Here is a 12088-nt window from a genome sequence, read left to right as displayed (position 1 = left end):
ATCAGATTACGAGTCGAGTGCCCTAACCACCTGGCCATGCCGGGCCCAAATCTCTACAGTATATGTATAGAAAGAGAGAGTAAGGGAACTTGACCCATGGACCCTCGGATCTACAGTCCAGACCGCTAATCATTAGGCTACCGCCCAGCTTACATCTACTGGGAAGCATCTGTTTGGAAAATTACTAGATATTCAAAAACGATGTTCCTAGAGAGAAGTCGCACTACAGTGATATCGATGTAATACTTGGATGTAAAGCTGAGAAATCCAGAGATGATCATGTTAAATTTGTTTTACTTATTATTGGAGGCTAATTGGGCGCTCAGTAGCAATCGAAAATTGCTATGAGTGATTTACCTTATAAACAGTTCAGTCTTAGCACCCTTTCCCCTAAATTCTTTCTCAAGCAAAAAATCATAAAGAGTATTATCATATGTACATATATGTAGAGAGAGACAGACAGACAGAAAGGGTTGGTATATGCAGGCCCTCTCAAATGTTCAGAGAGGCTCGGGCCACTTCTATCTTTTCAGGCCTCTGCCAATAATAAAAAGATATGATGGCTCGTGAAAACAAAATAAAACAATCGTTAGCCAAAAAAAAGTGAAACATAATTTTAATATTTTTTTATTTGACATATATTTATCAATATTATTTAACATTTAATAAACGCTTTTCTAGCCTTTTTTTATGCATAAAAACAAGTCGCGAAACTTAACAGATGCAAAAAAATAATAACAAGTGCCTAAATGTGAGTTTTCCTTTGAGCTTGAGGCCCGGGCCAAATGACCCTCCTGCCTTTCCCCTCTAATCAGCCCTAGGTATATGTATATATGCATATAGAGTTAGTGTATGTATATATATATAAATATCTATACGAATATGATTGTTTGTATGTATGAGTAGAAAAACTTAGACTCACTAACAACAAAGACGGATGTAATGACGGTGATGCTGAACCCATGAAATGGTTATTTCTGAAATTCTGGTTTTATTTTCGTTTGATCTGTAGAATAAATATTTGAGCTAAAAACGTTCTTAAGAGAAGGGAGTTTTTAATTCATGCAAACGATACATGTGTTATGTATTGGACAATTAGTAAGAAAGATAGTCACGCACCGGTTTCAGGAAATCGCACAAAAAAATAAAAATAGCGTAATGGATTAATTTTAAAGAAATTCTGATGCAATCATCCTCTGTAAAGTTTTCATTTTACCCATTCAAGTCATGCACAATTTTCCCTGCAGTAGAAGCTTTACTTTCCAAGAAGAAGAAGAAGAAGCAACTTGCATGCGAATAAGTTCATATTCAATTAAAGGTTTTATAGCTCTTGTTATTTGATAATAATAGTCTATGGGTGGAGAGTGGATGGTTTAGAAATGTAGACATTAAAGGTGGCTTTTACCAACAGAATATTCTACTATGATCCTAAGTCTAATATAATTTAAATGTTATTTTGCAGAATAGCTACTATAACCATAACCGCTGATGACAATGAGTGGAAGTGAGTTTTGTTTTGGGTTCAGTCCCAACTTGATTTTTTTTGTTATATGTCCTGTTTTTCATCTGCAATTTTGGATTCATGGGCACTCGAAGGAAGAGGCAAGTGGAGGCATTTGCCCCCTTACATTTCACAACAACTTGCACGTATTATGATATAAACTTAACATCGTAGTTAAACTGGATATTTTTAGTAATTTTTTTAACACTGTAAATTTGTTTTGTGTTTAAGCACACATAACACATATTATTTTAGTCTGTTGACTTACACTGTAAAATCTGATCCCCTACGTACATGTCCCTCCCCCCCCACACCTCTGAAAATATTTCTGTGTGCGCCCATGTTTGGATTATGTCTCATAAATGGAATATCTCGAAGACTCTTGGGAGTTATTGCCCCAAATACTTTCTTTTAAAAATTATTCATTTTGTACTTTCATGACAAATGTTGTAATTTTTTTAATTATCTTGTTTAGAATATTTATTACTGGCGCGACAAGGGATTGATTTAATTTGTTAAATTGTACTCAATACTATAATTTTGAATTTCGCTTTGAAATGCAGGTTGAGAATTTGTTTTAACTTTTAAGAATGTGATTTTATTCTTTATATCTATCATTATTGTTATATAGTGCTGGATTTTCGCCTATGTACTCTTGATGTAGATAACGTAATTTGACTATAAATATACATATATGGTGCTATAGAAACCCGTTTTCGAACCGTCTGTTTTTGAAAAAATATATAACTTTAAATTGTTATAAACTATATTCTCAAATCCACCCATTAACTAAAAAAATATAACAAAATGCTCAGAAGTATTGTACACTATTTTAAATTTCTTAAATTGATTTGATTATTCATGAATCAGCAAAAAAAGGGTGTCATCAAATTATATTAATTTGTTTTGTTTTAATAAACTGTGAATATTGTTTCAAATACTTATAATTTTTCTCTACGAAAGAAATGTAGTGTTTTTTTGCGAGCTTTCGGCTTGGTTGACGTTACAGCAGTGAAGTTGAAAGCTCCCAAAGATAAATGTTCTCTAGTGGAGAAAAGTCCTAAAACTATTTGAATATAAAAGATATCACACGTAGTGAGTTTCAAATTGTATTCAAAATCTGTATATCTTATTCCACCAGTAAGATGGCAGATATGTTCTACCATCTAACGAAACCTAAAATGAACCAAAACCACGATATATTTGTAGTAGTCATTCACATGTTAGGTACAGATCTGGGATTAATGGTATGGAATTAAAATGTTGATTTTAAGAGAAAAAATAATGTAAAAACTAGATAGTTTATGCAATTTGTTTAAACTGTTTTTACCTTTTATCGTTTTAAGACTCTTTACAGCTTACTTTAAACTTCACAAGGAAAGGAAAATATGTTCTTTAATTAATCGATTATAAATTTATTGACAAGAAAATATAATATTAACTGATTTTATATATCCTAACTAAACTTAAAACTTTTTAAAAAATCAATACAAGGAAAGATTCATTTGGATATCACTTTTTAAATGACTATTTGTATAAATAAGGTGCTAACTAATTTTATGAAAATGAAAGCTTTAAACCAGTTTTCAACAAGAAAAAATGCGGTTTTAATTTATAGCAAGTAAAACGTTGTTTATCGAATATATCGAATAGGAATAAAGAGAGTTAAATCATTGTAAGTATTAATATAGAATATGTTGTTTTCTAGAAACTTTAACTGGAAACTGGTAAACTAAAGATATACAATTTAATTGCAGTTAAAAAGTGGGTAAAATCTAATTTCAGACATTGACGTGTTTAGCAATAAATTTATAAGTGAAGTAGTTTATCAATGCTTCACAGGTCTTTGAATTATTGTCACAGAAAATACGCATGATTAATGAAAATGAAAGCTATTTTTAGTGGAACTAGGTGCTTAAACTGAAAATAGACAATGTACAACGATTTTTTTTTTTCACATTTTCGCAAATATTTTTACAATTTCAAGACGTAACTTACCACCAATGTTTCTCATTTCCTGTATTGCTTCTCCTATTCAACTCGTACATGTGACCTTAATCGAATTATGATGGTAACTTCCAGTTTTTCAAAAAGCGGACTTAAACGCGACCAATTCTTATGGAAGAAAGGTAGTATCTGATCCAGTTTCGGAACTACACACAACCTTCGATTGTCAACAGTAAGAGTTCTTACTTAGATATCATTACCATGGAAACGGAATACTGGAAAAACTAGCGAGACCACCAATTGCAATAACAGAGTAAAACTTTGGAAACATAAAGTAATTTAATGGTAAACATAGGTATTATTACCATGTTCTAAATAGTTTTATGGTAGGTAAAACAAGAGCTTGATAGTATATTTGTATAAAAACCTTTAAGTTTTTATAATATGTATGCAAAACAACAGGTTTTTTTAAATGCTGATATTGTATTGTGCCTTATTAATTACAAGTTGTAAGATGTGTCGAAATTAGATATTTTAAAATGCTCAATTACTGTACTTAATAATATTAATATATCTTTGAAAACTGAAATTTGAAAATCTAACTGAAGTTTGTGTCATTAATTATTGTTGATTTAGGAGCCTATCTACTTGCCTCGAAATATTATTCACTCCACTTTTTATTAATATTTATTAGTTAATTAATTGTTTATATACCTTTTAGTATGGATTTGTTTATAGCTCTATTGGACATCTTTTTTTTATCTTGGACTTTGATGTTCTAGCTTAATAAGACGGGGTGAAGTTATTGGTATTTTCAACTTCAACGGCAGCTTATTCGCACGAGGGCTGAACGGCCAAGTCGGAGAACCTTAAGATACATGTCTATTCGTCCCTAATTTTGAATTGCTCAGCAAACAGAAGGCACTTAATAGCGACAACCGCCGCCATTAGAGATGTGACTGGCTTTGAAGCGAATAACAGGACTGATTTTCTCTCTTTTAATGCACCTACAGCTGACAGTGCAGAGCGTGTTAGAGGCACTGAGATGTAAACCTTGGGCCTTCTGATTCGCAACCTGGCACACTAATAATTAGACCTCACCCGGCCTAATAAAGCATCAAAATGCTGGTTTCAGCATTTTATGTGAGATTACACCATAGGTTTTTTTTCAACGTTTTCTGTATGCTGATTGACGCTACTGCGTGAATTGAGAATTTTGTATAAATAAAGTCCTTTCAGCTAATTCTGATGTGTAATCGTCGTTTTCGATAATAAGTTCTGCTTAAACTTTCTATGGATGAACAGGTGAGCTAAATTTTTAAAGCATACCTGTAAGAAACACACCATACTTAACGAAACATAAGTGTATTTGTCTCCATGGGAGAGTGTCTTGTAGAGTATTAGAAGCGGCAGGGATAAAAGTTTTCTGTGGTTGGTGATTGGGTATTTGTTTTTATTTCTTATGATATTAATTTGTTATTTGCTGTGCGTCGAGACTGTTAACGGCCCTTGATCCGTGATTGAGAATTAATTACTTTCAATTTCCTGTGATTGTTTAAACTGTAATTCGTTGTGTACATGAACGTGTTTTGCCTGTTTTCGATTTACAACTTTTTTTATCTTTAAATTCATGCACTCTTTAGCCACTTGGAAACGCTAAGCCCGTGTAAAGAATAAAGACGCGAAATATACTGTTCTTATTCTTTTATCATCTCGGATACCTCAAAATACACACTTGAAATAACTAGATTTTTGTAGCATTATATAGATGAATCCACAAAAGGCACGATGCTGAACACTGTGTTAAAAACAGCGAAAACAACGATTAAACGGTCATAACAATTTTAACACTTTGCGTAAACGGTTCAACACTTTCTCAAAGCAACAATGGTTTCATAGGCAGAGAAAGGAATGAAAGATGTCTGTGCCACATAAAACATAAATTGAACTACTAAACCTCGGTAATTCAGTCTGAGCTGGACTGAAAAAAAAAAAAGAGGCTCGAAAAAAGGATCAGAAATTGAAGTAAAACTGGCCAGAATGAAAATAATTGGTGACGGCATTAAAAATTTGCAAAATATCTATACAGGAAGCATGAAATCTAATGAAAGTGGGGATAGTACGTATAAGAATGTTCACTTTTGTAATGTATAATTTACAAAGAAAGGGGAAATTAAAGGGAAAAAGAAACTTTACTCAAATGTTTTATGCTACTTAGGATCATGGAAGGTATAAAAATTGAATTTGACCCGTATTTCCCGTGATTTGTGATTGGGAAAAGTTTTTTTTTGTGTGATCAATGATCGTTATCCCCCATTTCATTCTCCTATACGTTATTACATATTTTGGACAACGCTATATACAAATATTCATTTGTTCATACTGTTAGATAGATAAATATTGTCTTCGATAGGACTATCGAAATAGCATCCTAGTTCACTTTCATGAAATATACTAGTGCTGCTACTAGTGTCAGTTTAAGGCATGTTTGATAAAACAAACAGAATTAATAATAATGTTCCTTTGTACTCTTCTTACTTGATTGTATGTCGTTTTTAGGATCTTTCTTTCGTGTTTGCCTCAGTATTCCAGTGGGTCTTACTTTCGTTGTTTGTCATCTTTCTTTTTTTTTACCGCACTAGAATTGCTGATAGGAGGGCGCAATGACCCATGAAGTCATTGTGCCTGTCATGGGAAATAGATAACTGAGTTGGTTTCACATTGCTTTCCTGAACAGATGCAATTTATTCTTCGACAAACTCAGGAAAAAAAACAAAAAACAACGACAATAAATGCATGATAATCGATTATATTTGTCATAAGATATTAATATTAGGCTTATTGTCCCCTGGTAGGGCAACAATAATCTATGGACTTACAACGCTAAAATCCGGGGTTGATTCCCCACGTGGGCACCGCAAATAGCCCAATGTGGCTTTGTTATTATACAACTAAACCAATTAGGTTTATTGTATTTTTAAACACTAAATTCTTTATTCAATTCTTTAGGATTTTACCAACAAGAAGAATGTATAATAGTATTTCAACCACACCATGTCCGGCATTTCCATTGCCAGCAATGTATTTCGCCCAATATCAGAGCTCAACAGGCCGGCTGGGATATGACGAACATAGTAATGGGCGGAATGCTATTTTATGAGCCACCTGTTAGAATGGATATGGTGGACACGGTGTAGTTAAAATATTATTATCTACTCTTCTTCTCGAAAAATCTTAAAAGGCCTAATAAACATTATTGTGTTTTAAAATACAATAACTTTAATATTGCAGTATTATGGCAGATATAACTGTTATATTCACGCTTCACCAGCAGAATCTGTTACACTATAACAATAGTCAGAGTAAGTGTATTTTCGCGGTAACAGGACTCGAAACACTAGACATTTGTCATCATTTGTTTTTTTCCGTTTTACGATCCACTAAACATGTGTAATTCACTGTTCTAGACTTTTTCAAGTGACTTAGAATTTTCATGTCCCCTTTTTTGTTGATACTTCATCGTGTTTTCTTCTAACCCAGTTAACGTTAAAAATAAACTTTGTAGTCCGGCAAGTATGTGCAACATAGTCAAAGAATTGTGGGTTTATGCATACAAACATGAAATTTGGCATAGTTGTAGACCATAGCCCAGAGAATATTTTTAGAAATGGTGCCATCGCGAAAAAGGCCTATGTTACCTTTGGCGGCCATTTAAAAAAATGGCTGCCAAACATTTTGATGGCATTGAAAAATCGGCATTACATTATAGCTAATAACTTAAATGTTGCTTTACACAAATATATCATTCAAAAACATGATCTTCGTTTACTTAATATAAAAACAACACACAATATATATCTAAAAGGTCGATAAAAAGTGCTGAGTCAGGTTGTTTGTAATTAAGCAGAAAGCTACACAATAGGCTATCTGTGCTCTTCCCACCACAGGTATCGAAACCCTGTTTCTAGTGATGTAAGTCTGCAGACATACAGTTGTGCCACTGGGTGACGCGCTGAGTCAGTAAAATATGAAATTGTACTATATAATTAACTTTAAATTCCACTGGTTTATTGTCGGTTAGGCCAAAATTTTGTTATTTGTAGGCTTATGGGAGAAAATATTCAAAAGTTGCGTAGGAGGAGGAGGAGAAAAAATAAAAATAAAAGCTGGAAATATTAATAAGATATAACAGAATTTTGAAAGAGTGATTACCGAATGATGAATCGAAGTTGATATGTATGAAATGTAATATACACCCATGACACTTTGTACCATTCAAAGTACCCCCCAGTGGCTCAGCGGTATGTCTGCGGACTTACAACGCTAGAATCAGGGTTTCGATACCCGTGGTGAGCAAAGCACAGATAGCCCATTGTGTATTTTTGTGCTTAATTACAAACAAACCATTCAAAGTATTTGTGTTACACCAATATACTGCCAATATGTTGTACGCGATATGTCATGATTGAACGTTGAGATAAATCGACCACCATGTTGAAGTGCAGATCGGAAATTTAGCATTTTTTCTGACCAACAAATAAATTTCACAAAAGATTCCCATGTGCAGCGAGAAAACAAAATTAAGATACATGAAAAAATAAATTTTATCTTTGCTGTACTTTTAGAGAAATTAGACACGGCGCGCCCGTAAACCTAAAATTTAAATAATGTTGACTTTATCAGCATAAGTTAAAAAAGTATTGTTTTCTATTAAATCGCTAATCATTTGCTAGTGCTGACTTATGTGACTCTTTCCAGCATGTATCGTTTGTTATACTAATCTTATAGGATCAATGGTGTTCATTTCAGGTGTTGTGGGTTATAATAGAAGGTGGTGGCTAACTGTATATATTTATATATAACCCGGTGTTGAAAACTCAGACAATGTCAAAGAGTTTTCAGTTGGTAAATCCACAACAGCCTTGTCCTTGAAGAGAACAGCCGGCGAAAACTGACTGGACCATGTGCGTTCTTTGTTAACTAGTCACACGCCAAGCTTTACGATGTCCAGCTGACTCGAAGTATCGTGATGTTGGGGCTGGTCAGAGTTATTCTACCCTTTCATCAAGTCTAGTGCGATTCCATGAGTTAGATGAACTGTCTATTCCAATAGACATTCAACGACTGGATGGAGAGAATGGTGTAGAAGCCATTCTTATGGTAAACAAGGCAACATGGCACAAATCCTGCTATACAAAGGTCAACAACACAAAACTTCAACGAGCAGTAAAAAAGGAAATCAGCTCAAACAGATTGTGATTCTTATCCAGCCACATCTAAGAAGTACACTTGTCAAACCGAGCACCATGAAAAAGCAAGTAAGGACATTTGATTTCTATGCGAGAAGGTGTCGACGACTGAGCCTCTTCATGAAGTATCAACATTCAGCATTGACTCTCGTGTTAGAAAATGTGCATTGGAATTACAGGATGGGCGTTTACTTGTGAAATTAAGTGCAGATGACATGGTGGCACAAGATGAGAGTCAACTGTCAAATAAAACAAATTTTAATTAAGTGACTTTCTCAGAAAGAAGAAGGATTATATCGGCCTCACATCCACTGTCGCTAATACGTTTAAAAACTGTCCTGACATGACCTGGTTGGTGGTTAGGGTACTCGATTCTCAACCTGTGGGTCGCGTGATCGAATCCTATCACCAAACATGCTCGCTCTCTCAACTGTGGTCAGTTATAACCTGATAGTCCATCCCAGATAAATAGTGTTGACTATCTGTCTTCCATCTAGCCTATAATTTCAAAATATGGATAGCTAGCGTAGAAAGCCCTTGAGTAGCTTCGCGCAAAATTCCACAAACAGTAAAACAAAGCTTAAAAACTTACCACATATATAAGTCTCTTATGTAAGTTCAAAAGGCATTATGTGTAAGCGCATGCTTTTTTTGTGGATTATTTTGTGTATCTTCTTTTGTCTTCACTGATGCTTCTCAAGCATGAAATCTAAGCTGACTTACTGCGATCATTATAACGCTAAAATTCGGAGTTCGATCTCCTAGGCGGAAACAGATATCTCATTATATAGTTTTGTGATGATAAAATAAACGAATAAATTCGCGTTCCAATTCATGTTTGGTAAATTTCGTTTTAACCTTTTCTCTACATTAGGAGTGGGCCAAAATTGACCACAAAGTGTTTTTATTGGATTTTTTTCAATGCATAAACCTTGTCTTATGCGTACGCTAGACCTACTTGTTCGTCAACCAACAGATTCCTCTGAAGTTTGTTCTGAATTACTGACAATAAACAAAAGTCCATAAGTGACTGCGAATTACTATTGGCAAGAAAATGTTTACTTACGAGGTTTGACCTTGATCCGTGTTCGGTTTAAGTTTTACTACAGCTTAAATTTGGTTTAGAATTTATGTAGGTCTGTAGAATAGTCAACGCATTTGGGGAAAAATTGACTGTTTGTTTGTTTTGAATTTCGCGCAAAGCTACACGAAGGCTATCTGCCCTAGCCGTCCCTAATTTAGCAGTGTAAGACTAAAGGGAAGGCTGCTAGTCATCACCACCCTCCACCAACTCTTGGGCTACTCTTTTACCAACGAATAGTGGGATTGACCGTCACATTATAACGCCCCCACAACTGAAAAAGCGAACATGTTTAGTAGTACGGGGATTCGAACCCGCGACCAGCAGATTGCGAGTCGAACACACTAGCCACCTGACCAAAGAAAGGTTGGATATACACCTCAGGAGGTTCTTGTTTGGCATCGTGAGAGATTAAGACGTTGAGTAACTTTGTGTTTGAGATCCATCATCTGGGCTTTCCAAGTGAGATGTTTATCGGATATGATATCGAGAGATTTAACAGCGTCAGAGAGTTGGATGGAAACGTTGTCGATAGCGACATTAAATAACAAAAGGCTGCACCATGGTGACACGTTCTATTATTTCTTTTCAGGGACCAATAAGTATCTCTCATATTTTAGTGACATTAATGGTGAGACGTCGGCTTCGACTCCAAGTCAAGAAAAGGTGTTTACGGCGGCTTGAAGAATAATCATAGTCTTGCACATATCTACAAGAGCAGTTTCATCAGCACATGGGTATAATTCAACACGATACTTCGGCTTAGGCATATCATATCAATAATATAAGGGATATACATATAGTAGAGGTGATAGAACGAAGCCTAGTTGACTTCAGATGTAGGTCAGTGGTAGGTTCAAGCTTGGGGGTTTGTGAAAAAGGTTCCAGAAAAAGGCAGAATTTCATTCAAAATCAATAGGTAGCTTACAATAAGGCTTGTTATTGTTAAAATTATTGAACATAGAGCCCAATAATTTGAGAAGTTGATCCAGTGTTGATAGCTGTGGACGAAACCAAGCATGGATAGATACAAAAGTTAGTGATCAGCATTAAATCTATAGAGGCGATGAATTCAAATGCGTTCGAAAATGCTACTGAGGGCACTGGTGGGATGATAAATACTAACATTAGCTGGAGGTTTACTAGATAAACTAATATAATTATTTTAGAAATCAGAGTAAAATCCAGAAAGAAGAAAAAAAGTATAAAATGTTGCAAGTAGAAGAACAAATGCCACTGAAACATGCTTGAGATTACAGTATATAATCCTACCTGAGTCAGGAGCAGTGAGTGCCCCTACCTCTCAGATCGAACTGGAGGTCCTTGTCTATCAGGGGCTCATTCTCGTAACTATTATCCAGAACATGTGCTGCAGTGAGGGGAGGTTCAGAAAGAGAATGATAGTAAATTCCAGAATACTTGTTACACTTTCACAGTCGAGAGGATGTTGTTTCAGAACTGTAAAGTTTGTTTCATATAAGGAGGAAAAACATCAAGTTTTCAAGTAAGGAAGGAGGCACAGCACCTTCAACGAGAATCAAATATTTTTTCTGTTCCAGTACTGGGAAGAATTTGAAGAATGTCGAAGATGGATTCAAACTTAGTGCCTTCGCCGCCTCTTTACTGCTAAAAAAATACCAGAAGTCCATTTTAGACCTGTATGATGTAATAAAAGAGATGGGTCACGACAGCAATAATTGTCCCGAAGCAATGACGAGGATAGTCGTAATAGATTTATTGCTTGGCGAGGTAAACCCGACTTGAGTGGTGTATGGTGACAAGCTGGGATATATAAGGAACTGGCAAAAGTAAAAGCATTTGCAAGAACTGTTGCCATTGAATTAATATAATCATTACAGAAAAGATTCCTATCAACATTCGAAATATTTATTTCAACGTGAATCTTTTAAGAATACCAACTGGAGTTATGGTAGTTTAAGATGGTCCTATTTGTATCGGTATGGTAATAGGTTACCCTGGTTAAGCCTGTATGGGGAGGTGGTCATTACCCAATGGCTCACACATGCTGATAGAGGGAAGAGAAGCTAGATTCGCCGAAGCTATAACAACATCTGGAGAAGATTTTTATTCCATATAGCTTGGAGAAGAAAGAGGCAACACAGATCCAGTAATATTCTACAAAGTAGATTGAAACTGGACAAATTCTTTGGAATTACTGCTATGATAGTTGATATCAGCCAAAATAACTTCTAAAATTTCTATCCAAGTAGTATATAGTAACCCATCCATATTCATTATATTCCCCAGACAACTACTGAGCGCCTTAGTCTGTCCACTTTCCTTCCAGAA

General features: G+C 34.9%; 1 protein-coding gene across 1 annotated transcript in view; it reads right to left on the bottom strand.

Annotated features, from left to right (window-relative positions):
• LOC106457900 (band 7 protein AAEL010189-like) overlaps positions 1-3569 on the bottom strand; it is a 79652-nt gene extending 76083 nt beyond the window's left edge. The window contains exon 1 of the mRNA XM_013917348.2: positions 3500-3569. Coding sequence (XP_013772802.2) covers positions 3500-3515 — 16 coding nt within the window. The 5' untranslated portion in view covers positions 3516-3569. The remainder of the gene's footprint in view (positions 1-3499) is intronic.
• Between the last annotated feature and the right edge of the window lie 8519 nt (positions 3570-12088).

The sequence above is a fragment of the Limulus polyphemus genome, unplaced genomic scaffold, assembly GCF_000517525.1.
Source record: "Limulus polyphemus unplaced genomic scaffold, Limulus_polyphemus-2.1.2 Scaffold389, whole genome shotgun sequence".
Taxonomy (NCBI): Eukaryota; Metazoa; Arthropoda; class Merostomata; order Xiphosura; family Limulidae; genus Limulus; species Limulus polyphemus.
This window is presented reverse-complemented; position numbering and strand designations above follow the sequence as displayed.